This window comes from Nerophis lumbriciformis, linkage group LG08 (assembly GCF_033978685.3).
Source record: "Nerophis lumbriciformis linkage group LG08, RoL_Nlum_v2.1, whole genome shotgun sequence".
In the NCBI taxonomy this organism is placed as follows: Eukaryota; Metazoa; Chordata; class Actinopteri; order Syngnathiformes; family Syngnathidae; genus Nerophis; species Nerophis lumbriciformis.
The window spans coordinates 45,105,739-45,131,681 of NC_084555.2; the positions used below are offsets into that span (position 1 = coordinate 45,105,739).

General features: G+C 38.5%; 1 protein-coding gene across 1 annotated transcript; it reads left to right on the top strand.

The window, feature by feature from the left end:
* Positions 1–23,048, top strand: med6 (mediator complex subunit 6). The gene is made up of 8 exons (XM_061968014.1): positions 1–87; positions 394–553; positions 3,478–3,569; positions 4,892–4,974; positions 8,584–8,692; positions 14,356–14,471; positions 14,589–14,616; positions 22,527–23,048. The coding sequence occupies exons 1-8, from the start codon at positions 66–68 to the stop codon at positions 22,655–22,657; spliced, it is 741 nt and encodes a 246-aa protein (XP_061823998.1). The 5' UTR covers positions 1–65; the 3' UTR covers positions 22,658–23,048.
* The last annotated feature ends 2,895 nt before the right edge of the window (positions 23,049–25,943 follow it).

Below are 25,943 nucleotides of genomic sequence, written 5' to 3' on the forward strand. Positions count from 1 at the left end.
CACAAACCTCTGACGCCATCAAGCAGCGACGCCATCATTGAGGGACAATTTTTTGTATTTCCAACATGGCGTCGGTGGATTTCAGAGGTAACGAAAACAAAGTTGTTTTATCGGAACAAGTGAGGCCATAGGGAGACGAACGACCGAGTTATGAGTTAGATATTACTATTTTGCGTAATGCTGAGTAAATGAGGGTAAAAAAGGATATCCTTTAGAAGTGCGTTCCATTGAAATGTTAGCGACTAACATTAGCTATCTGGCTGAGTTGCATGAGTCATTAACAAACACAATGGAACGCATCTTTTTTTTTTTTTTTTTAGTTAAAACCATCTTGCTCATATAAAAGCTAATAACGTGTCCTGTGAGTAAATGTGTGTGTTTTTGGTTCTGCAGATAACCTGCTGGGCATCTCCTGGGTGGACAGTAGTCTGGTGCCTAATCTGAACCCTTCAAGTGTACTGGAGTATTTCTCTGAGAGAAGTAACCCCTTTTACGACAGAACTTGTAATAACGAGATGGTGAAGATGCAGAGGCTCTCCCTGGAACACCTCAAGTAAGTCAGCTGTGTCATTCCACAAACCCCGTTTCCATATGAGTTGGGAAATTGTGTTAGATGTAAATATAAACGGAATACAATGATTTGCAAATCTTTTTCAATCCATATTCAGTTGAATATGCTACAAAGACAACATATTTGATGTTCAAACTGATAAACTTTTTTTTTTTTCAAATAATCATTAACTTTAGAATTTGATGCCAGCAACACGTGACAAAGAAGTAGGGAAAGGTGGCAATAAATACTGATAAAGTTGAGGAATGCTCATCAAACACTTATTTGGAACATCCCACAGGTGTGCAGGCTAATTGGGAACAGGTGGGTGCCATGATTGGGTATAAAAACAGCTTCCCAAAAAATGCTCAGTCTTTCACAAGAAAGGATGGGGCGAGGTACACCCCTTTGTCCACAACTGCGTGAGCAAATAGTCAAACAGTTTAAAGGCCTACTGAAACCTACTACTACCGACGACGCAGTCTGATAGTTTATATATCAATGATGAAATCTTAACATTGCAACACATTTACTAAAATGCAATTTTAAATTTCGCGCGACATATCCTGCTGAAAACGTCTCGGTATGATGACGTCAGCGCGTGACGTCGCGGATTGTAGAGGACATTTTGGGATAGCATGGTGGCCAGCTATTAATGTCTCTGTTTTCATCGCAAAATTCCACAGTATTCTGGACATCTGTGTTGGTGAATATTTTGCAATATGTTCAATGAACAATGGAGACAGCAAAGAGAAAAGCTGTAGGAGGGAAGCGGTGTATTGCGGCCGACTGCAGCAACACAAACACGGCCGGTGTTTCATTATTTACATTCCCAAAAGATGACAGTCAATCTTTACCATTGGCCTGTGGAGAACTGGGACAACAGGGACTCTTACCAGGAGGACTTTGAGTTGGATATGCAGACACGGTACCGTGAGTACGCTTCCAAACATTTGATCGCTTGCCCGTACGTGCGTGCTGCTATGTGCATGTCACGTACGTAACTTTGGGGACTTTGGGGAAATATATGTGCTGTATGAACTTTGGGGAGGTGAACGGTACTTTGGGTTGTGGGATTGAGTGTGTTGTGCAGGTGTTTGAGTTGTATTGTCGGGTTATATGGACGGGAGGGGGGAGGTGTTTGTTATGCGGGATTAATTTGTGGCATATTAAATATAAGCCTGGTTGTGTTGTGGCTAATAGAGTATATATATGTCGTGTGTTTATTTACTGTTTTAGTCATTCCCAGCTGAATATCAGGTCCCACCCGCCTCTCACAGCATCTTCCCTATCTGAATCACTCCCACTGCCCTCTAGTCCTTCACTCTCACTTTCCTCATCCACAAATCTTTCATCCTCGCTCAAATTAATGGGGAAATTGTCGCTTTCTCGGCCCGAATCGCTCTCGCTGCTGGTGGCCATGATTGTAAACGATGTGAGGAGCTCCACAACCTGTGACGTCACGCTACTCGACTGCTACTTCCGGTACAGGCAAGGCTTTTTTATCAGCGACCAAAAGTTGCGAACTTTATCGTTGATGTTCTCTACTAAATCCTGTCAGCAAAAATATGGCAATATCGCGAAATGATCAAGTATGACACATAGAATGGACCTGTTATCCCCGTTTAAATAAGAAAATCGCATTTCAGTAGGCCTTTAAGAACAACGTTTCTCAAAGTGCAATTGCAGGAAATGTAGGGATTTCAACATAATATCATCAAAAGGTTCAGGGAATCTGGAGAAATCACTCCACGTAAGTGGTATGGCCGGAAACCAACATTGAATGACCGTGACCTTCGATCCCTTATACGGCATTGTATCAAAAACCGACATCAATCTCTAAAGGATAGCACCACATGGGCTCAGGAACACTTCAGAAAACCACTGTCACTAAATACAGTTGGTCGCTACATCTGTAAGTGCAAGTTAAAGCTCTACTATGCAAAGCGAAAGCCATTTATCAACAACATCCAGAAACGCCGCCGGCTTCTCTGGGCCCGAGATCATCTAAGATGGACTCATACAAAGTGGAAAAGTGTTCTGTGGTCTTGACGAGTCCACATTTCAAATTGTTTTTGGAAATATTCAACATCGTGTCATCCGGACCAAAGGGGAAGCGAACCATCCAGACTGTTATCGACGCAAAGTTCAAAAGCCAGCATTTGTGATGGTATGGGGGTGCATTAGTGCCCAAGGCATGGGTAACTTACACATCTGTGAAGGCACCGTTAATGCTGAAAGGTACATACAGGTTTTGGAACAACATATGCTGCCATCTAAGCGCTGTCTTTTTCATGGACGCCCCTGCTTATTTCAGCAAGACAATGCCAAGCCACATTCAGCACGTGTTACAACAGCGTGGCTTTGTAAAAAAAGAGTGCGGGTACTTTCCTGGCTCGCCTGCAGTCCAGACCTGTCTCCAATCGAAAATGTGTGGCGCATTATGAAGCGTAAAATACGACAGCGGAAACCCCGGACTGTTGAGCAACTGAAGCTCTACATAAAACAAGAATGGGAAATAATTCCACTTTCAAAGCTTCAACGATTAGTTTCCTCAGTTCCCAATCGTTTATTGAGTGTTGTTAAAAGAAAAGGTGATGTAACACAGTGGTGAACATGCCCTTTCCCAACTACTTTGGCACGTGTTGCAGCCATGAAATTCTAAGTTAATTATTATTTGCAAAAAAAAAATAACGTTTATGAGTTTGAACATCAAATATTTTGTCTTTGTAGTGCATTCAATTGAATATGGGTTGAAAATGATGTGCAAATCATTATATTCCGTTTATATTTACATCTAACACAATTTCCCAACTCATAAGGAAACGGGGTTTGTACTCTTAATTGATAACATCTCAAGCAAAATGCATGAATGGCGATTCAATCTTGGTATATTAGTTTTTCTTACATGCCTTTCTTCATTTCAGTCAGATGGTGGGAGTGGAGTACATTCTTCTCCATGCACAAGAGCCAATTCTTTACATTGTCCGCAAACAACAGAGGCAGTCACCCACACAAGGTGAGTTGTGTAACCTCCAAATGGTTGAATCCTGCATTCCTTTTCATTATCTCCTTCCCAACTGTTGTTGTACACATCACAGGGCTGGGCGATATATAGAATATACTCGATATATCGCAGGTTTGTCTCTGTGCGATATATAAAATGACTATATCGTGATATTCGAGTGTACGTTCTCGCGCAGTTGCTTTTAGCTGCAGGCATTACGCAACAGACTCTTCTCACTCTTTCTTGTTTCTCCTTCTCACAGAGACATAAAACAAGCGCACCTTCTTACATACGTCACATACTGTCACGCGTGCAACGTCATACACCCTCGCGGAGCAGACAGACAGGTAGAGGCATAGTAACGTTAGCTGTAGTGCGAGTGGTAATACGGGAGAAAGAAGGTGCAAATCTGGTAACAAATGAAGGACTAATTAATTCCCAAGAAAAACAGCAGGTGGTCCATCGTCTGGCGGTGGTTTGGCTTCAAGCGGGTAGATGGTGAACAAGTATGCGGCAAAAGCGTTGCTACAAAAAGTAGCAGCACTGCTAATGTGTAGCATCATTTGAAAAGTCACCCGCTAGAGAATGAGGAGTGCTTGAAACTCCGCATGTCAACATCTCCGTTCGGTGCCACACCCACAAAATACCCATGCAACCATTTCCACATCAACACCGTACGAAAAAAAATAGTCAACAACAGAAGGGGATAACGTCCGCAGGAACCTACCACATAGGACATACATTATTTGATTTCCTATTATGCAGCTCATTTTTATTTGACAGTTATTGAAATATCTTGTGTGACATCATGCACAAAAGTGCACTTTATTTGTTTTAAACTATTGTATTGGCGTTCTGTACAAAAAGTGCACTTTAATTTAGTGTTGTTTTGATATGTCATCTTAGTGACATCATGCACAAAAGTGCACTAACAGCTTGTTTTAAAATGTCTCTGACAATCTTGCACTTTCTGTTTTGAAATGACATGAATGTTTGTGCCACTGCTTAATAACTGTTTAATAAATACACTTTTGGTCAATTGACTTAGTTGTGATTTCCCTCTCTGCATGAAAGTTTAAAATGAGCATATATTAATGCAGTATGAAGAAGAATGTTTTAATGTAGACACATAGAATCATCATACTGCTGTGATTATATGCATCAAGTGTTCATTCAAGGCTAAGGCAAAATATCGAGATATATATCTTGTATCGCGATATAGCCTAAAAATATTGAGATATTAAAAAAAGGCCATATCGCCCAGCCCTAATTTAGCATTAAATTTTTTTCCTCAAACTGTGCATTAAAACATATTGTATGTTTCCACCCATCAGTGATTCCCTTGGCTGACTACTACATCATAATAGGAGTGGTCTATCAGGCACCAGATCTTGGCACTGTCATCAGCTCCAGAGCGGTGAGAATTTGACATATCTAATGTAGGGTTGTACGGCAGTGGTCCCCAACCTTTTTTGCACCACGGACCGGTTTAATGTACGGTAGGCATTATTTCCAGGGACCGGCTTTCCACTTGTGCCGGATACAAATACAGCAAAAACAAGTGCATGAAAAATACAACTCACTATAACGCTGAATTAGTGGGAGCTTGTTTCTTTGCAATGAGATCTGCAGATGGAAATCAGCATTTGGCTACAATCTGTCACATTTATATTTTATATTTTCATTAATGTGATTTGTATCATCCCACAAAGTTATAACAAATACAACAAATGGCAACTTCCTATGAGGAATTTCATTGTACATCTATAACAAACAAGCTTATTGGTGTGTCTAGTGCAGGGGTCGGCAACCCGTGGCTCCGGAGCCGCATGCGGCTCTTTGATCACCCTGATGCGGCTCAGCAGCTTACTTGCTGAACCCCCCAATTTTCCCGTGAGACTTCCGGATTTCAGTGCCTCTCGCAGAAAACTCCCGGGATTAATATTCACCGATTTTCACCCTTACGGCTATAATAAGGGCGTGCCATGATGGTACAACATTTGGCGCCCTCTACAATCTGTATTAACAGCGTGCCAGCCCAACACTTGTTATACAATATACATCTTCTGCTTGCACACGCACGTGACAGCAAGGCATACTTGGTCAACAGCCACACAGGTTACACTGACGGTAGTCATATAAAACAAACATTCTTGTTTGGTGTGGGTTCACAGTGTGGCGCATTATTAGTAAGAGTGTTAAAGTTTTTTTTTTTTATACCGCCACCGTCAGTGTGACCTGTGTGGTTGTTGACCAAGTATGCCTTGCTGTCACCTACGTGAGCAAGCGAAAGCCCCATACAACGTGTGGCTGTTCAGGCACGCTGGCTGTAGTGGGTGCTATATGCTGTACCATCACGGCACGCATGACGCTGACAAACGCCATTCATTTAAAACCCGCGTGCCGCACCAGCTTTCAAATTCCACATAAAGGTGTGGGCAGCGTGTCTGAGACCCCTGGTTTATACATAGCACAAAGCAAAAAAAAAACTTTGTATGCCGTGTTATTTCATTTAAAATTTCAAAATATTTTGTGGCTCCCATTGTCTTCTATAATTTGTGAAACTGGTCAAAATGGCTCTTTGACTGGTAAAGGTTGCCGACCCCTGGTCTAGTGGGACAGGCGAAAGTTAAGTCAGAGAAAATGCAGTCGTTTATAAATTATTTAATATTTCTCTGCGGCCCGGTAGCAAATGCATCACGGACCGGTACTGGTCCCCGGACTGGTAGTCGATGAGAGCATACCGGTATACCGGTACTAATAAAGTATTGCGGTACTAATCAATTGAAATCGGTACTATACCCAGGGCTCGAATTTAACCACGGCAACTGCGGCAGAAGCCGCGACCGTCCTCGTCATTTGCCGTAAGCCCTAAAGAATTGACCGACATTTGCGGCAAGAACATGCCGTGACCGCCCTTGACTTTTTACTTTTTAATGAATGTAACAGTAAACGATATAATGATAATTTGCGATAAAATTCCAGACGGTTAGTAATTACGTCAAATGTTTTAATTAACGAAAAACCGTCAGTTATTAATGCGTTTTAGGCAACACAAAGTCTAGCGTCGTTTGGCTTGATAATCATGGCGGACGAAGGACACATACTTTGCCCCGATAATTTCCCCTCAAAGTAAACGGAGCCAAGCGCTTGGTTTAACGTCATTTTCCCTCGCTTCTCGCCCGTGCGTTTAAGAGCGAATTGCTGTGTTTAGATGGAGACAGGTGTGGACAATATTGGAGACAGACGCACTTGTTCCCACACTAAAAGTATACAGCAAAGGAGAAAACTATTTGATGTTTTGCAGCAGGCGAGGTGTCGAGAACGTTGTCACAATTTGTTTATAAAGTCTATACTTTGTTGACTGGAATGTTCACGCGTCCTTTATTTAACTGCAAACTATCATTGTTCAAATAACATCAATACCAGCTCAAATGTTTTGTCACCTCATCGAACTGAACGCAGGCGGTGAAGATTGTGTATTCGAAGTGAGAGGGGTCACTCCTCTTTATTTTTGTTGGCCAAACTGTTGTACTGAACCAAGAGAAGATCATAGCTTGTTTATTAGACTTCATCTTCATTAGCCAAACTGCTTTGTGTTTTATTTTGATATCAAAAAGGTTTATATATACCGTATTTTCCGCACTATAAGGCGCACCTAAAAACCACAAATTTTCTCAAAAGCTGACAGTGCGCCTTATAACCCGGTGCGCTTTATATATGGATAAATATTAAGATTCATTTTCATAAAGTTTCGGTCTCGCAACTTCGGTAAACAGCCGCCATCTTTTTTCCCGGTAGAACAGGAAGCGCTTCTTCTTCTACGCAAGCAACCGCCAAGGTAAGCACCCGCCCCCATAGAACAGGAAGCGCTTCTTCTTCTACTGTAAGCAACCACCCGCCCGCGTAGAAGAAGAAAAAGCGCGCGGATATCACCGTACGTTTCATTTCCTTTGTGTGTTTACATCTGTAAAGACCACAAAATGGCTCCTACTAAGCGACCGGGATCCGGTTCATGAAAAGACGCAATCTCTCCATCCGCACACGGATTACTATTTCACAGCAACTGATATTCCTGTGAACCGCACTGTGGATACAACGGGAGCACGTACGGTGAATATTCGCACCACAGGGAATGAGAAGTCATCCTTCACTGTGGTTCTAGCTTGCCATGCTAATGGCCAGAAACTTCCACCCATGGTTATATTCAAAAGGAAGACCTTGCCAAAAGAGACCTTTCCAGCCGGCGTCATCATAAAAGCTAACTCGAAGGGATGGATGAAGAAAAGATGAGCGAGTGGTTAAGGTAAGTTTAAGTTTACGCGAAGAGGCCGGGTGGGTTTTTTCACACAGCTCTGTCCATGTTGATATACATATGTTTGTGATTGCACATTTGCGTACATTTTGGGAGTGAACAGAGTTGTTAGAACGCTGGTTTTTAATATTTTATTAAAGTTTGACTGACCTATCTGACTGTTTTTTTGACATTCCTTTAGCGCAGTTAGATGCGGCTTACAACACGGGGCGGCTTATAGGTGGACAAAGTTTTGAAATATGCCGTTCATTGAAGGCGCGGCTTATAACCCAGGGCGCCTTATGGTGCGGAAAATACGGTATGTGTTTTTTCATGTCACAAAGGTATCACTTCAAAAATCCTTCATGTGACACAGCATTTTGTTAATGTTTTATTGTGTATAGTTAATTCCTACATGACATATGTCTGCTCAAACTCTTAATGGATCTGTGCCGATACAGCATCTACAAGAGTTAAAATGCATTAAACACAGGACATTTGTGTTATTGTCTCATGAAGATTGTGAATTATAGGCAAAATTCCCCAAAAAAGTGGAAAATAGCACTATACATATTTGGCAGTTAAATTACGTTAATATTAATGAGACAGCAGATAACAGTTAAAACAAGTCTTGTGAAATACTGCGTGTTTGGACGCACATGGCCTTAAACCCACCATCAGTTTGAAGTAGGCAACATTGCATTTTGTTGAAAGTAAAAAACTGTTTTTCAGCTCTCTGCTGTTCATGGAATCCAGTCAGCGTTTGACGAAGCCATGTCCTACTGTCGCTACCACCCCTCCAAAGGATACTGGTGGCACTTCAAGGACCAGGAGGAGAGAGGTTCGCTGTTCAAATACCTACTATTACATCATAATGGGCAGGGTTAGTATGGGGTTGTCCAAACCTTTTCCAAGGAGGCCCGCACACTGAAAAACCAAAGCATGAGGGGGCCATTTTGGTCTTTTTTATTTTCAAAACGTATACAATATATTGAATTTTTTTTTTAACCCTTAGAGATCCCCTCAAGTTTGGTCCTGGCGACCCAGAAGTGTCTCAGCCATAAAAAACATAACAATAAGTAATATATTACATTTATTTTTGAGTTCGTAAATATCTAGATCAACTTCAGACAATATAATGTTTAATAAATAAATATTTTTTTTTTTTATGCCTTTTTTGTTGAAGACAATATGCAATAATCTCCCCCTTAAGTAGGTCAATAATTCATAACAACATTGATTTTGATTCATTATGATTTTTTAAGCAATGACAGTTTAAAAAAAAACCCACTAAAATTCTCAGGGATCCTCTTATAAACATGTTAAAAATAGGTCAAACATAATTTTTTTATTTTCTTTTACTTACAGCTTAAAATCTATCCGTCAATTATACATTTTTATTATTATTTTTATGGGTTTATTTTGTTTCTTTTATGCCCATTTTGTCATAGAAAACATTGTTTTTTTAATGGCAAAAACACAAAGTACGCGATATTTTCCCCAAAAAATATTTCAAAGTGTAATGTTTGATGTGAAATAATTGGAGCCTTCAATAATTCATAGCAACATTGATTTTGATTCATTATGATTTTTTAAGCAATGACAGTTTGGAAAACTCCACTAAAATTCTCAGGGATCCTCTTATAAACATGTTAAAAATAGGTCAAACATAATTTTTTATTTTCTTTTACTTCCAGCTTAAAATCTATCCGTCGATTATACATTTTTATTATTTTTATGGGTTTATTTTGTTTCTTTTATGCCAATTTTGTCATAGAAAACATTGGTTTTTTTAATGGCAAAAACACAAAATACGTGATATTTTCCCCAACAAATATTTCAAAGTGTAATATTTGATGTGAAATAATTGGAGGCTTCAATAATTCATAGCAACATTGATTTTGATTCATTATGATTTTTTAAGCAATGACAGTTTGAAAAAAACAACAACAATAAAATTCTCAGGGATCCTCTTATAAACATGTTAAAAATAGGTCAAACATAATTTTTTATTTTCTTTTATTTCCAGCTTAAAATCTATCCGTCGATTATACATTTTTATAGGTTTATTTTGTTTCTTTTATGCCCATTTTGTCATAGAAAACATTGTTTTTTTTAATGGCAAAAACACAAAGTATGCGATATTTTCTCCAAAAAATATTTCAAAGTGTAATATTTGATGTGAAATAATTGGAGGCTTCAATAATTCATAGCAACATTGATTTTGATTCATTATGATTTTTTTTAAGCAATGACAGTTTGAAAAAAAAAAACACTAAAATTCTCAGGGATCCACTTATAAACATGTTAAAAATATTGATGTGAAATAATTGGAGCCTTCAATAATTCATAACAACATTGATTTTGATTCATTATGATTTTTTAAGCAATGACAGTTTAAAAAAAACCACTAAAATTCTCAGGGATCCTCTTATAAACATGTTAAAAATAGGTCAAACATAATTTTTTATTTTATTTTACTTCCAGCTTAAAATCTATCCGTGGATTATACATTTTTATTATTATTTTTATGGGATTTTGTTTCTTTTATGCCCATTTTGTCATAGAAAACATTGTTTTTTTAATGGCAAAAACACAAAGTACGCAATATTTTCCAATAAAAAATATTTCAAAGTGTAATATTTGATGTGAAATAATTGGAGCTTTCAATAATTCATAACAATATTGATTTTGATTCATTATGATTTTTTAAGCAATGACAGTTTGGAAAACTCCACTAAAATTCTCAGGGATCCTCTTATAAACATGTTAAAAATAGGTCAAACATAATTTTTTCTTTTCTTTTACTTCCAGCTTAAAATCTATCCGTCGATTATACATTTTTATTATTTTTATGGGTTTATTTTGTTTCTTTTGTGCCAATTTTGTCATAGAAAACATTGTTTTTTTTAATGGCAAAAACACAAAGTACGCAATATTTTCCACTAAAAAATATTTCAAAGTGTAGTGTTTGATGTGAAATAATTGGAGCCTTCAATAATTCATAGCAACATTGATTTTGATTCATTATGATTTTTTAAGCAATGACAGTTTGAAAAAAAAACCCACAAAAATTCTCAGGGATCTTCTTATAAACATGTTAAAAATAGGTCAAACATAATTTTTTCTTTTCTTTTACTTTCAGCTTAAAATCTATCCGTCGATTATACATTTTTATTATTTTTATGGGTTTATTTTGTTTCTTTTGTGCCAATTTTGTCATAGAAAACATTGTTTTTTTTAATGGCAAAAACACAAAGTACGCAATATTTTCCACTAAAAAATATTTCAAAGTGTAGTGTTTGATGTGAAATAATTGGAGCCTTCAATAATTCATAGCAACATTGATTTTGATTTATTATGATTTTTTAAGCAATGACAGTTTGAAGAAAGAAAAAAACACTAAAATTCTCAGGGATCCACTTATAAACATGTTAAAAATATTGATGTGAAATAATTGGAGCCTTCAATAATTCATAACAACATTGATTTTGATTCATTATGATTTTTTTAAGCAATTACAGTTTGGAAAAAAAAAACACAAAAATTCTCAGGGATCCTCTTATAAACATGTTAAAAATAAGTCAAACATAATTTTTTCTTTTCTTTTGCTTCTAGCTTAAAATCTATCCGTCGATTATACATTTTTATCATTACTTTTATGGGTTTATTTTGTATCTTTTATGCCTATTTTGTCATAGAAAACATTGTTTTTTAATGGCAAAAACACAAAATACGTGATATTTTCCTAAAAAAATATTTCAAAGTGTAATATTTGATGTGAAATAATTGGAGGCTTCAATAATTCATAGCAACATTGATTTTGATTCATTATGATTTTTTAAGCAATGACAGTTTGAAAAAAAAACACTAAAATTCTCAGGGATCCTCTTATAAACATGTTAAAAATAGGTCAAACATAATTTTGTCTTTTCTTTTACTTCCAGCTTAAAATCTATCCGTCAATGATACATTTTTATTATTACTTTTATGGGTTTATTTTGTTTCTTTTATGTCTATTTTGTCATAGAAAACATAGTTTTTTAATGGCAAAAACACAAAGTATGCGATATTTTCCCCATCAAATATTTCAAAGTGTAATATTTGATGTGAAATAATTGGAGCCTTCAATAATTCATAGCAACATTGATTTTGATTCATTATGATTTTTTAAGCAATGACAGTTTGAAAAAAAACCCACTAAAATTCTCAGGGATCCACTTATAAACATGTTAAAAATAGGTCAAACATAAATTTTTTATTTTCTTTTACTTCCAGCTTAAAATCTATCTGTCGATTATACATTTTTATTATTATTTTTATGGGTTTATTTTGTTTCTTTTATGCCCATTTTATCATAGAAAACATTGTTTTTTTTAATGGCAAAAACACAAAGTACGCAATATTTTCCACCAAAAAATATTTCAAAGTGTAATATTTGATGTGAAATAATTGGAGCCTTCAATAATTCATAACAACATTGATTTTGAGCCATTGTGATTTTTTAAGCAATGACAGTTTGAAAAAAAACAAAACACTAAAATTCTCAGGGATCCACTTATAAACATGTTAAAAATATTGATGTGAAATAATGGGAGCCTTCAATAATTCATAACAACATTGATTTTGATTCATTATGATTTTTTAAGCAATGACAGTTTGAAAAAAAAACCACTCAAATTCTCAGGGATCCTCTTATAAACATGTTAAAAATAGGTCAAACATAATTTTTTATTTTCTTTTACTTCCAGCTTAAAATCTATCCGTCGATTATACATTTTTATGGGTTTATTTTGTTTCTTTTATGCCCATTTTGTCATAGAAAACATTGTTTTTTTTAATGGCAAAAAAAAGTATGCAATATTTTCCCCAAAAAATATTTCAAAGTGTAATATTTGATGTGAAATAATTGGAGGCTTCAATAATTCATAGTAACATTGATTTTGATTCATTATGATTTTTTTAAGCAATGACAGTTTGAAAAAAAAAAAACACTAAAATTCTCAGGGATCCACTTATAAACATGTTAAAAATATTGATGTGAAATAATTGGAGCCTTCAATAATTCATAACAACATTGATTTTGATTCATTATGATTTTTTAAGCAATGACAGTTTGAAAAAAAACCCACAAAAATTCTCAGGGATCCTCTTATAAACATGTTAAAAATAGGTCAAACATCATTTTTTCTTTTCTTTTACTTTCAGCTTAAAATCTATCCGTCAATTATGCATGTTTATTATTTTTATGGGTTTATTTTGTTTCTTTTATGCCAATTTTGTCAAAGAAAACATTGTTTTTTTTAATGGCAAAAACACAAAATACGTGATATTTTCCCCCAAAAATATTTCAAAGTGTAATATTTGATGTGAAATAATTGGAGGCTTCAATAATTCATAGCAACATTGATTTTGATTCATTATGATTTTTTAAGCAATGACAGTTTGAAAAAAAAAAAAAAAAACACTAAAATTCTCAGGGATCCACTTATAAACATGTTAAAAATATTGATGTGAAATAATTGGAGCCTTCAATAATTCATAACAACATTGATTTTGATTCATTATGATTTTTTTAAGCAATGACAGTTTGGAAAAAAAAAACACAAAAATTCTCAGGGATCCTCTTATAAACATGTTAAAAATAAGTCAAACATAATTTTTTCTTTTCTTTTACTTCTAGCTTAAAATCTATCCGTGGATTATACATTTTTATTATTATTTTTATGGGATTTTGTTTCTTTTATGCCCATTTTGTCATAGAAAACATTGGGTTTTTTTGTGGCAAAAATAAAGTATGTGATATTTTCCCCAAAAAATATTTCAAAGTGTAATATTTGATGTGAAATAATTGAAGCCTCCAATAATTCATAGCAACTTTGATTTTGAGTCATTATTTTTTGAGCAATGACGGTTTTAAAGAAAAGAAAATAGCCTGCAAGACAGCTTTGTGTTAATAGTTAACATTGCAACTTTTTCTCATAACATTTAACCTGTATGCCGTTAAAAAGTTAGCTGTGGGCCGCCTCTGGGTTCAGTTCAGTTTCAGTTTATTTCATTTCATTTAATTTTTTATTTATCTCCTTCATTGATGTGCATCTTTGATCAATAGACAATTAAACCTCAGCAACTAAGCACACGTTTACAAACCAATGCCTGAGAAGGAACAGGATGAAGAAAATCTTATATTTTCCTGCCCCCTTCAACATAGTACGTAGTCTTACTTAATGGATAGCGTACGAACCAAACAAATACATCCAAATATAATGGAAAATAAACAAAAAACACAACAATTGCAAAACTTCATGAAGTACAAACCGAACAAAAAAAAGTAATATACACCTCAATTTCAAACATGCATACAATACAATTACAATTTAATGCATCACATATGTCCAGTTGTTTCATTACAGCACGTCCAAAAATGAGTAAGAAGAAGCAGAGCTTATTTAATCCTACCCCTTTGAGTAGGTCAATAGTGCACAATCTATTTTGTTTTCATAGAAAAAGCCAAGCCTAAGTCTAAAAAGAAAGAGGAGCCTGGTTCGCTGTTTCAAAGACACCGTGTGGACACACTCCTGTTGGACCTCAGGGCCAAATTTCCACCGACTTTCTATCAGGTACTCCAGAAAATATCAGAGAGGAGGAGCATGTATTTACACGGCATGTTTAGTGCCTCTAAAAATAATTTCCTTGATAACTGATTCTGGTATTTTTTTATCACTCTGCAATTTCAGCCAAAGCCAGGAGAGAAGCCCATTCCAGGTATGACATTGATTGTAGTGACACTGTTTACTTTCAAACAATGATGATTACCTAATAAGGGTGTAACGGTACGTGTATTTGTATTGAACTGTTTCGGTACGGGGGGTTCGGTTCGGTTCGGAGGTGTACCGAACGAGTTTCCGCGCGAACATATTAAGTAGCGCACTGCACGCATGGACATAAGTAGCGTACCGCACGTTGTGTAAACAATGCACACCGAGGCACAACACACGGCATGCTGGTGTAACGCAGGTGTCAAATACATACTTTTGCGGAGACTATTAGGCTCTTGCTATTATTACTCTTGCTCTCCCTAGTCACGTGACCGCCGCGGTCCAATCAGCAAGTGCTTATAAGCCGGTAGCAGGAAGTGGCCAGTAGACAGGACGTGAGGGGAGACAGGTTGTATTTCTGCTCGAAGTAGGTTTTTATTCTCGTTTTCACCCGAAATATTGTGCTGACGGGATTCTAAACTAAATGCCTATTTGTTAACTTTATAGAGCCGACTACCAGCGCCGGATTTTTTTGTCATTAAGCTGTGTGTGACTGTAGAAGCGGAGTTGGTGAGTCCATGTTTATGAAAATATATGAGTCTTTCTTCCATTGTTTCATTGCAACAGTCTTTGTGGCATATTTGTCAATGGTCCATATACAAGGTCTATGACTTGAACCAATGATGACTATTGTGTATTGAATGTGCTTTTGAATGTGTTTGATAATAAGCACGTTTAGTGCACTGACCGAATTGTATAGGTCATATTTATGCTGCTAATGGTTATTTTAGCACTTGATTGCATATTGTGATTCTGACATGTATGTTGATTTATATTGTACAATATTGAGGAAAAAACTAGAACCTGTTCTGAATACTTTATAATGCAATTAGTGTTATTTAATGAAGATATTTGATTTGTGTACACATTGATTTATAAGGATGGTCCTGGTTCTTACACAGGCCAGGCTTCTCTTTATGATGGCAAGCTAAGGAAAAAAAGCATCTAATCCAAGGATCGTTCTTGGGAGATTCCAGCCAAGAACCCCACCCTATCTGGGCCATACTTGCCAACCCTCCCGGATTTTCCGGGAGACTCCCGAAATTCAGCGCCTCTCCCGAAAACCTCCCGGGACAAATTTTCTCTCGAAATTCAGGCACACGATATAAACAGCGTACCTGCCCAATAATGTTACAACTGTAGAATGATCGAGGGCGACTTCTTGGTTTCTTATGTGGGTTTATTGTTAGGCAGTTTCATTAACGTCCTCCCAGCGCGGCAACAACAGCAGTCACGTTTTGTCTACCGTGTGTACCTAGCCTACAGGGTGTTGTGATGCGTCTAGTGCAGTAGTTAGAGGGAAGGTTGCATGTCTACTTCCCATCTGCTTGCTAACCTCTCGCTTACAGACACTGCCGCTGGCTAGCCTTTGTGGTGAACGGAGAAGCAGCTTTGTGCGTCAGTCTTCTCCTGCCAGTACACAGCCTCTCCTTCACCAAGACTCCTGCCAGGCCTCCACGTGGCCACACACGGTAACTTGAGCCCTGCGGCTCAAGGCAAACGTGGCAGGGGATCTCGGAGCTGCAGTGGTCCCCAGAGGCGGGATGCCAGGCCCACATTGTGGACACGCCCTGGCATCACCCAACCACTGCCCCGCTGCCTTGTGGGTTAGTCTGGGAAGACAAAAGGCTAGGGGAGCACACCCTGAGAGAAAAGCAAGTGACGTTGGAGACTGCCCGTTTCCCTCGTCAAAAAAAGACCTCAACGGCGGAGTGGGCGGATGATGGACATAGAGAACCTCCACAACGGTCACAAAGGCGGAAGAAGGCTGCAGCAAAGATGGGCCCCCAATTGTCTTGGTCTCCATGCCATTGGACCCTGGCCTTGTCTTTGCCAAGGACAGTGTGGTGACTGCCTGTGCGCCAGTTTCCCCACTTTAAAAGATTCCCCGCACAGGCGTTCTCCTGAAGGACCCATCATTACCCAACCCCCCTATAAGTCCTTTGGCGACCAGGAAATGGTGACGGGAGCAGGACAGTGAAGTCTGGGAGCTTCTAGCCACGCACTGGCACATAGGCGGTGGGTGCCTGATTCAGTCGCCTTGCTCTCGGACCGAGGCAGAGAGAGCATTTCGGCAGCAGCACACACGTCTGAGCAGCCCTATTTAGGATCCACTCTGCTCACCCTAAACGGGAAGGGGCTAGAAAAGGTGCCCTAAAAATAGCCTGCCTCCTATAACCTGACTGGAATACCGCGTCCAGTGGGTTCACCTCATAGCGGTCGAAAAACAAAAACAAAAACAATGAACTTTGAGAACACTTATGGACAGTGCCTCAAGCAATCGTCCAGAAAGAAGATCGGCAATCGTTGCCAGGGAGTTGAAAAGATGCAAGATCGACATTGCTGCCCTGTCTGAAACCCGTTTGGCTGAGGAGGGGCAACTAAAGGAGGAGAAAGGGGGATACACTTTCTTCTGGAAGGGAAAAACAGCTGATGAACCCAGAATCCACGGAGTGGGATTTGCCATCAGAAACCGGCTCATCTCCCAACTCTCCGAATCTCCAATAGGCATCAATGAGCGACTCATGACCCTACGCATGAGGCTCTCAAACAATCAGATGGCAACGGCTGTGAGTGCCTATGCACCAACTTTGGACTCACATGATGAAGACAAGGAGACCTTCTATGCAACCTTAGACCAGGTTCTATCGGATATCCCGAAAGAAGATAAGATTCTTCTACTTGGGGACTTCAATGCCAGGGTTGGCAAGGATCACAAGCTCTGGAAAGGCACTCTAGGTAAAGAAGGTGTTGGGAATGTCAACTCCAACGGAGTCCTCCTTCTGTCAACGTGTGCTGAACATGGTCTTCTGATAACAAACACCCTTTTCCGCCAGAGAAACCGGTTTAAAACGTCCTGGATGCATCCCAGATCAAAGCGCTGGCATCTCATAGACTATGTCATTGTCAGGGCCAGAGATCGTAAGGATGTTAACATCACCAGGGCCATGTTTTGTGCAGACGACTGCTGGACAGACCACCGCCTCATCCGCTCCAAAATGAACATCGAGCTGCGGCAGAAGAGGAGGACACAAAGGAGACTGTTCCGCCCTAAATTTAACATTGATAGCCTTGGAGACACAGATAGGGTGCAACATCTACAAAACACCCTGTCTGTGAGACTCCCGGAAGAATATCCTGAGGATGTGGAGGAACACTGGAAGGCTCTTAAGACCACGCTACTTGAAACCAGCAAGGATACCATTGGCTACAGGACTAGGAAACACCAGGACTGGTTCGATGAAAACGACATCGAAATACAACAGCTGATTGATGCCAAAAGGAAAGCTTTTTGTTCTTGGCAGAGTGACATCAACTGCAGGGACAAAAGGCAGGCCCACGCCAAGGCAAAGGCACTTGTCCAGAGCAGAGTGAGAGAGCTGAAAAACAAATGGTGGATGGAGAAGTCTCTGGAAATCCAGAAGCTTGCTGACTCTGGGGATACCAGGGGTTTCTTCAATGCTACCAAGGCTGTTTATGGGCCCAGCTATCGAGGCCTAAACCCCCTCCGCTCTAAAGATGGACAAACCCTGCTCAAGGACGATGTAGGTATCAGTTCCAGATGGCGTGAACACTTTCAAGAGCTCCTGAATCGGAACTCCACAGTGGAGATGGAAACCATCAACCAGATTCCTCAGCGACCCATAATGGAGCATTTGGGTGATCCTCCCACCGAAAATGAGGTCCAGGATGCCATCAGAAAACTGGGTAACAACAAGGCTTCTGGACCAGATGGGATACCAGCAGAAATATTAAAGCAAGGCGGACCAAAACTCCTTTGCCACATCCATAGCCTCATTGGTAAAATCTGGGATAAGGAGGAAATCCCAGCCGAACTCAGGGACGCCCTGATTGTCACCATCTTCAAGAAGGGAGATAAGGCGGACTGTGGCAACTACAGAGGCATCTCTCTCCTGTCCACAACAGGAAAAATACTGGCCCGTATTTTGGCAAACCGGTTATTGCCGCTGTCAGAAGAGATCCTCCCAGAGTCCCAGTGTGGCTTTCGTCCAGCTAGGGGAACGTCGGACATGATTTTTGCAGTTCGTCAACTGCAAGAGAAATGTCGGGAACAACACCTGCCACTATACATGGCTTTCATTGACCTTACAAAGGCCTTTGATTCTGTGAACAGAACTGCCCTCTGGGGTGCCCTCTCCAAGATCGGATGCCCAGACAAGTATTTGAAGGTCTTGCGTCTGTTGCATGACGACATGACCGCAGTGGTAGTTGGAAATGGCGGCTCTGAAACGGCTCCCTTCAAAGTTGACACTGGTGTCAAGCAGGGCTGCATCATCGCACCAACCCTGTTTGCTATCTACATCTCAGCCATACTTCACCTCACCAGTCAAAACCTGCCTGAGGGAGTCCAGTTCATATACCGGACAGACGGCGGGCTCTTCAACCTGAGGAGGTTAAGGGCAAAAAGCAAGGTGCTTATATCCTCCATTACAGAGCTTCAGTACGCAGATGACAATGCTCTAGTTGCTCATTCTGAGTTGGACCTCCAGAACATCATGGATGCTTTTGCCAGAGCGTACCGACTCCTGGGACTTGACATCAACATAAAGAAGACTCAGATCCTGTACCAACCGGCCCCTGACACACCCTCCCAACCCCCCACAATTTATGTGGACAACAACATCTTGGAAAACGTGGAGTATTTCGCTTATCTTGGCAGTCTTCTTTCAAAGAGAGCTGTCATCGATGCCGAGATCCACCACCGCATTGGTTGTGCCAGCGCAGCTTTTGCTAAGCTCAAGAAAATAGTTTTTGAGAATCGGGTCATCCAGACCAACATCAAGCTTCTTGTATATCAAGCTGTAGTTCTGCCCACTCTGCTCTATGGGGCTGATAGTTGGACCACCTACAGCAGACACCTGAAGGCTCTGGAGCAGTACCACCAGCGATGTCTCCGCAAGATCCTCAGGATCAGCTGGGAAGATAGGCGTACCAACATTAGTGTTCTGAAGGAAGCTAACATGCCCAGTATCACTACAACTGTCAGTCGGCACCAGCTGCGATGGACAGGCCATGTAATTCGCATGCCAGACAGTCGCCTTCCAAAACAGATGTTGTACGGACAACTGACGGAAGGACAACGCACCCAAGGGGGGCAGAAGAAGCGGTATAAAGATAACCTCAAAATCCATCTGAGGAAATGCTGCTTCAACCTCAACACCTGGGAGGAGACTGCCCACCAGAGGGTTTTGTGGAGCAGGATGGTCCATGAAGGCACAGCACGGTTAGAAAAGGACCTCCACCGTGCCGCGGAAACCAAGAGGCAACAAAGAAAGGAGAGATCCACTACCAAAACAGCTCCTCAGACCACCACCACAACCACCACTACTACCACAACAATCACGCACATATGCCCCCACTGCAATAGAGTCTGTGGATCACGGATTGGCCTCCACAGCCACCTGAGGACCCACAGATGACTAGACTCACCAACAGGAGGACTATCATACTCGCGTCGAGTGATCGCCAATGATGACCGTAAAGCAGTTCGTCTGCCGTAAACAGCAATGGTGTGACACTCTTAAACAGGACAATACTGCCATCTAGTGCATTTGATGAAAGCGCTTTTTCCGTGCCACACAGCAATGCATCATCAGAGAGGGCGTTCAGCATGGTTAGAAAAATAGTGACAAATAGAACAAGGATGGACATTTCAACCCTTAACTCAACAATGAGTAGATGAGTGTTATGTGTGTATATGTGTAAATAAATGAACACTGAAATTCAAGTATTTATTTTATTTATATATATATATATATATATATATATATATATATATATATATATATATATATATGAAATACTTGACTTAGTAATTCTTATATATATATAAATATATATATATATATATATATATATATATATATATATATATATATATATATATATATATATATATATATATATATATATATATATATATGAAATACTTGACTTGGTGAATCCTAGCTGTAAATATACTCCTCCCCTCTTAACCACGCCCCCGCCCCACCCCCCACCTCCCGAAATCGGAGGTCTCAAGGTTGGCAAGTATGGTCTGGGCTGGTAGGAGGCTCTCGAGCCAACCCTCTACACATTTTCACCCTTATAGGGGAACATTATCACCAGACCTATGTAAGCGTCAATATATACCTTGATGTAGCAGAAAAAAGACCATATATTTTTTTAACCGATTTCCGAACTCTAAATGGGTGAATTTTGGCGAATTAAACGCCTTTCTATTATTCGCTCTTGGAGCGATGGCGTCACAACGTGACGTCACATCGGGAAGCAATCCGCCATTTTCTCAAACACCGGGTCAAATCAGCTGTTATTTTCCGTTTTTTCGACTGTTTTTTTCCGTACCTTGGAGACATCACGCCTCGTCGGTGTGTTGTCGGAGGGTGTAACAACACGAACAGGGACGGATTCAAGTTGCACCAGTGGCCCAAAGATGCAAAAGTGGCAAGAAATTGGATTTTCGTTCCGCACACTTTACCGACGAAAGCTATGCTACGACAGAGATGGCAAGAATGTGTGGATATCCTGCGATACTCAAAGCAGATGCATTTCCAACGATAAAGTCAAAGAAATCTGCCGCTAGACCCCCAGGAAAAGAGAGCGGATGAGGGTATGTCTACAGAATATATTAATTGATGAAAACTGGGCTGTCTGCACTCTCAAAGTGCATGTTGTTGCCAAATGTATTTCATATGCTGTAAACCTAGTTCATAGTTGTTAGTTTCCTTTAATGCCAAACAAACACATACCAATCGTTGGTTAGAAGGCGATCGCCGAATTCGTCCTCGCTTTCTCCCGTGTCGCTGGCTGTCGTGTCGTTTTCGTCGGTTTCGCTTGCATACGGTTCAAACCGATATGGCTCAATAGCTTCAGTTTCTTCTTCAATTTCGTTTTCGCTACCTGCCTCCACACTACAACCATCCGTTTCAATACATGCGTAATATGTTGAATCGCTTAAGCCACTGAAATCCGAGTCTGAATCCGAGCTAATGTCGCTATAGCTTGCTGTTCTATGCGCCATGTTTGTTTGTGTTGGCATCACTATGTGACGTCACAGGAAAATGGACGGGTGTATATAACGATGGTTAAAATCAGGCACTTTGAAGCTTTTTTTAGGGATATTGCGTGATGGGTAAAATTTTGAAAAAAACTTCGAAAAATAAAATAAGCCTCTGGTAACTGATTTTTAATGGTTTTAACCCTTCTTAAATTGTGATAATGTTCCCCTTTAACATGCAGCACATGGACTGTACTGCTTTACTCTCCAAAAACTTTCTCCAAGAACTGTATTATCTGAGCTGAGATTTAAACAATATCCAGAGACACTAAATAATTGAATTGGAACACACACAGAGCTATTTCTATTTTTGGGCAGAATTATTATAGTGTTCCCAACGTTAAAAGGATAAAGCCATTGTTTACAAATTTGGTAAATAAATAACAAAAAAATTTATTTTGTTGTTTTCTTACTGTACCGAAAATGAACTGAACCGTGACCTCTAAACCGAGGTACGTACCGAACCGAAATTTTTGTGTACCGTTACACCCTTATTACCTAACAAAATAAGTACCGTATTTTTCGGAGTATAAGTCGCACCGGAGTATAAGTCGCACCTGCCGAAAATGCATAATAAAGAAGTAAAAAAACATACCGGTATATAAATCGCACTGGAGCCCGGCCAAGCTATGAAAAAAACTGCGACTTATAGTCCGAAAAATACGGTAATTGGCATACTGTACAAGTCAAAAGTCTTGCTCAAACTATGGAGTGAGAAAGTGTATTTTGGAAGACTACCGCAATTATTGATCATTTGATTGTCTACCTGTGTGTCGCAGTGGAAGTGAAGAAAGAGCCTGAACCACTCACAGAAACCGTCAAACAAGAGGAACGGGAGCAGGCCACAAAATCGGCGGCGCCCGCACCTGCGAGCAAACCCCCTCCTGAGAAACGCGCCAGGCTGCAATGACGGCCTTCGGAGTTCTTCTACTCTGCCCCTGCGCTGTGTTTACAGGGTGATGAACTGTGTCAGTAAATGGGTTATACTTGTATAGCGCTTTTCTACCTTCAAGGTACTCAAAGCGCTTTGACACTACTTCCACATTCATCCAATCACGCACACATTCACACACTTGCACGCTGCAAAATGAAATCATAATGACGTGGTCCCAGGTGGAATGTCAGCAAGCATTGGACAGTGAGCTAATGGAGATGTTTCTCGTAGAGAAAGTGACGTCACTCACCATTTCGGTTTAAGGATGACTTCCATCCCCGCTCTGCTCTCAGGGAGATGTCATGCTCCTCACGTCATTCCAGTTTTCAGTGTTTTGTGTTGTAAATATATCAGCTATTATCTGCTAGTGTGCGTTTATTCTGTTTCAAGTTAGTTATAGATGGATTTGTTTCTGTTGTGATTATTTCTAATTCTAAATGGGTTTTGTGGGTCGTGTTCAAATAACGTGGATTGGCTGTTTCTAGGGATGTCCGATATTATCGGCCGATAAATGCTTTAAAATGTAATATCGGAAATGATCTGTATCGGTTTCAAAAAGTAATATTCATGACTTTTTAAAACACCGCTGTGTACACGGACGTAGGGAGAAATACAGAGCGCCAATAAACCTTAAAGGCACTGCCTTTGCGTGCGGCCCAGTCACATAATATCTACGGATTTTCACACACACAAGTGAATGCAAAGCATACTTGGTCAACAGCCATACAGGTCACACTGAGGGTGGCCGTATAAATAACTTCAACACTGTTACAAATATGCGCCACACTGTGAACCCACACCAAACAAGAATGACAAATACATTTCAGGAGAACATCCGCACCGTAACACAACAGAACAAAATACCCAGAACCCCTTGCAGCACTAACTCTTCCGGGATGCTACAATATACCCTACCCCCCCCACGCCCCACCTCAACCCCTCCCCCCACAACCCCGCCCACCTCAACCTCCTCATGCTCTCTCAGGGAGAGCATGTCCCAAATTCCAAGCTGCTGTTTTGAGGCATGTTAAAAAAAAAATAATGCACTTTGTGACTTCAATAATAAATATGGCAGTGCCATGTTGGCATTTTTTTTCCATAACTTGAGTTGATTTATTTTGGAAAACCTTGTTACATTGTTTAATGCATCCAACAAAATTAGGCATAACAATGTGTTAATTCCACGACTGTATACATCTGTATCGGTTAATATCGGAATCGGTAATTAAAAGTTGGACGATATCGGCAAAAAAGCCATTATCGGACATCTCTAGTTGTTATGGTCAAAAATGTTAAAATAAGTGGTTAATTAGATATTGAGACCTATTTATTCCTTGAAAGAAAATGAAGGTATCAGTGTTACTAAACATCACACATAATGCATATATATTAACTAAACATCACACATAATGCATATATATTAACTAAACATCACATATAATGCATATATATTAACTAAACATCACACATAATGCATGTATATTAACTAAACATCACACATAATGCATATATATTAACTAAACATCACATAATGCATATATATTAACTAAATATCACACATAATGCATATATATTAACTAAACATCACACATAATGCATGTATATTAACTAAACATCACACATAATGCATATATATTAACTAAACATCACACATAATGCATATATATTAACTAAACATCACACATAATGCATATATATTAACTAAACATCACACATAATGCATATATATTAACTAAACATCACACAATGCATATATATTAACTAAACATCACACAATGCATATATATTAACTAAACATCACACATAATGCATATATATTAACTAAACATCACACATAATGCATATACTGTATATTAACTAAACATCACACATAATGCATATATATTAACTAATCATCACACATAATGCATATATATTAACTAAACATCACACATAATGCATTAATATTAACTAAACATCACACATAATGCATATATATTAACTAAACATCACACATAATGCATGTACTGTATATTAACTAAACATCACACATAATGCATATATATTAACTAATCATCACACATAATGCATATATATTAACTAAACATCACACTTAATGCATATGTATATTAACTAAACATCACACATAATGCATATAAACTAAACATCACACATAATGCATATACTGTATATTAACTAAACATCACACATAATGCTTATATATTAACTAAACATCACACATAATGCATATATATTAACTAAACATCACACATAATGCATATATATTAACTAAACATCACACATAATGCATATATATTAACTAAACATCACACAATGCATATATATTAACTAAACATCACACAATGCATATATATTAACTAAACATCACACATAATGCATATATATTAACTAAACATCACACATAATGCATATACTGTATATTAACTAAACATCACACATAATGCATATATATTAACTAATCATCACACATAATGCATATATATTAACTAAACATCACACATAATGCATTAATATTAACTAAACATCACACATAATGCATATATATTAACTAAACATCACACATAATGCATGTACTGTATATTAACTAAACATCACACATAATGCATATATATTAACTAATCATCACACATAATGCATATATATTAACTAAACATCACACTTAATGCATATGTATATTAACTAAACATCACACATAATGCATATATGTTAACTAATCATCACACATAATGCATATATATTAACTAAACACACATAATGCATATATATTAACTAAACATCACACATAATGCATATAAACTAAACATCACACATAATGCATATACTGTATATTAACTAAACATCACACATAATGCTTATATATTAACTAAACATCACACATAATGCATATATATTAACTAAACATCACACATAATGCATATATATTAACTAAACATCACACATAATGCATATATATTAACTAAACATCACACAATGCATATATATTAACTAAACATCACACATAATGCATATATATTAACTAAACATCACACATAATGCATATACTGTATATTAACTAAACATCACACATAATGCATATATATTAACTAATCATCACACATAATGCATGTATATTAACTAAACATCACACATAATGCATTAATATTAACTAAACATCACACATAATGCATATATATTAACTAAACATCACACATAATGCATATACTGTATATTAACTAAACATCACACATAATGCATATATATTAACTAATCATCACACATAATG

Excerpts from the sequence above, each read along its gene's own strand:
- med6 (XM_061968014.1), top strand. The coding sequence starts at position 66 with ATGGCGTCGGTGGATTTCAGAG. Across the intron at positions 554-3,477 it reads CTCTCCCTGGAACACCTCAA|TCAGATGGTGGGAGTGGAGT; the intron begins GTAAGTCAGCTG and ends TCTTCATTTCAG. Across the intron at positions 3,570-4,891 it reads GAGGCAGTCACCCACACAAG|TGATTCCCTTGGCTGACTAC; the intron begins GTGAGTTGTGTA and ends TCCACCCATCAG.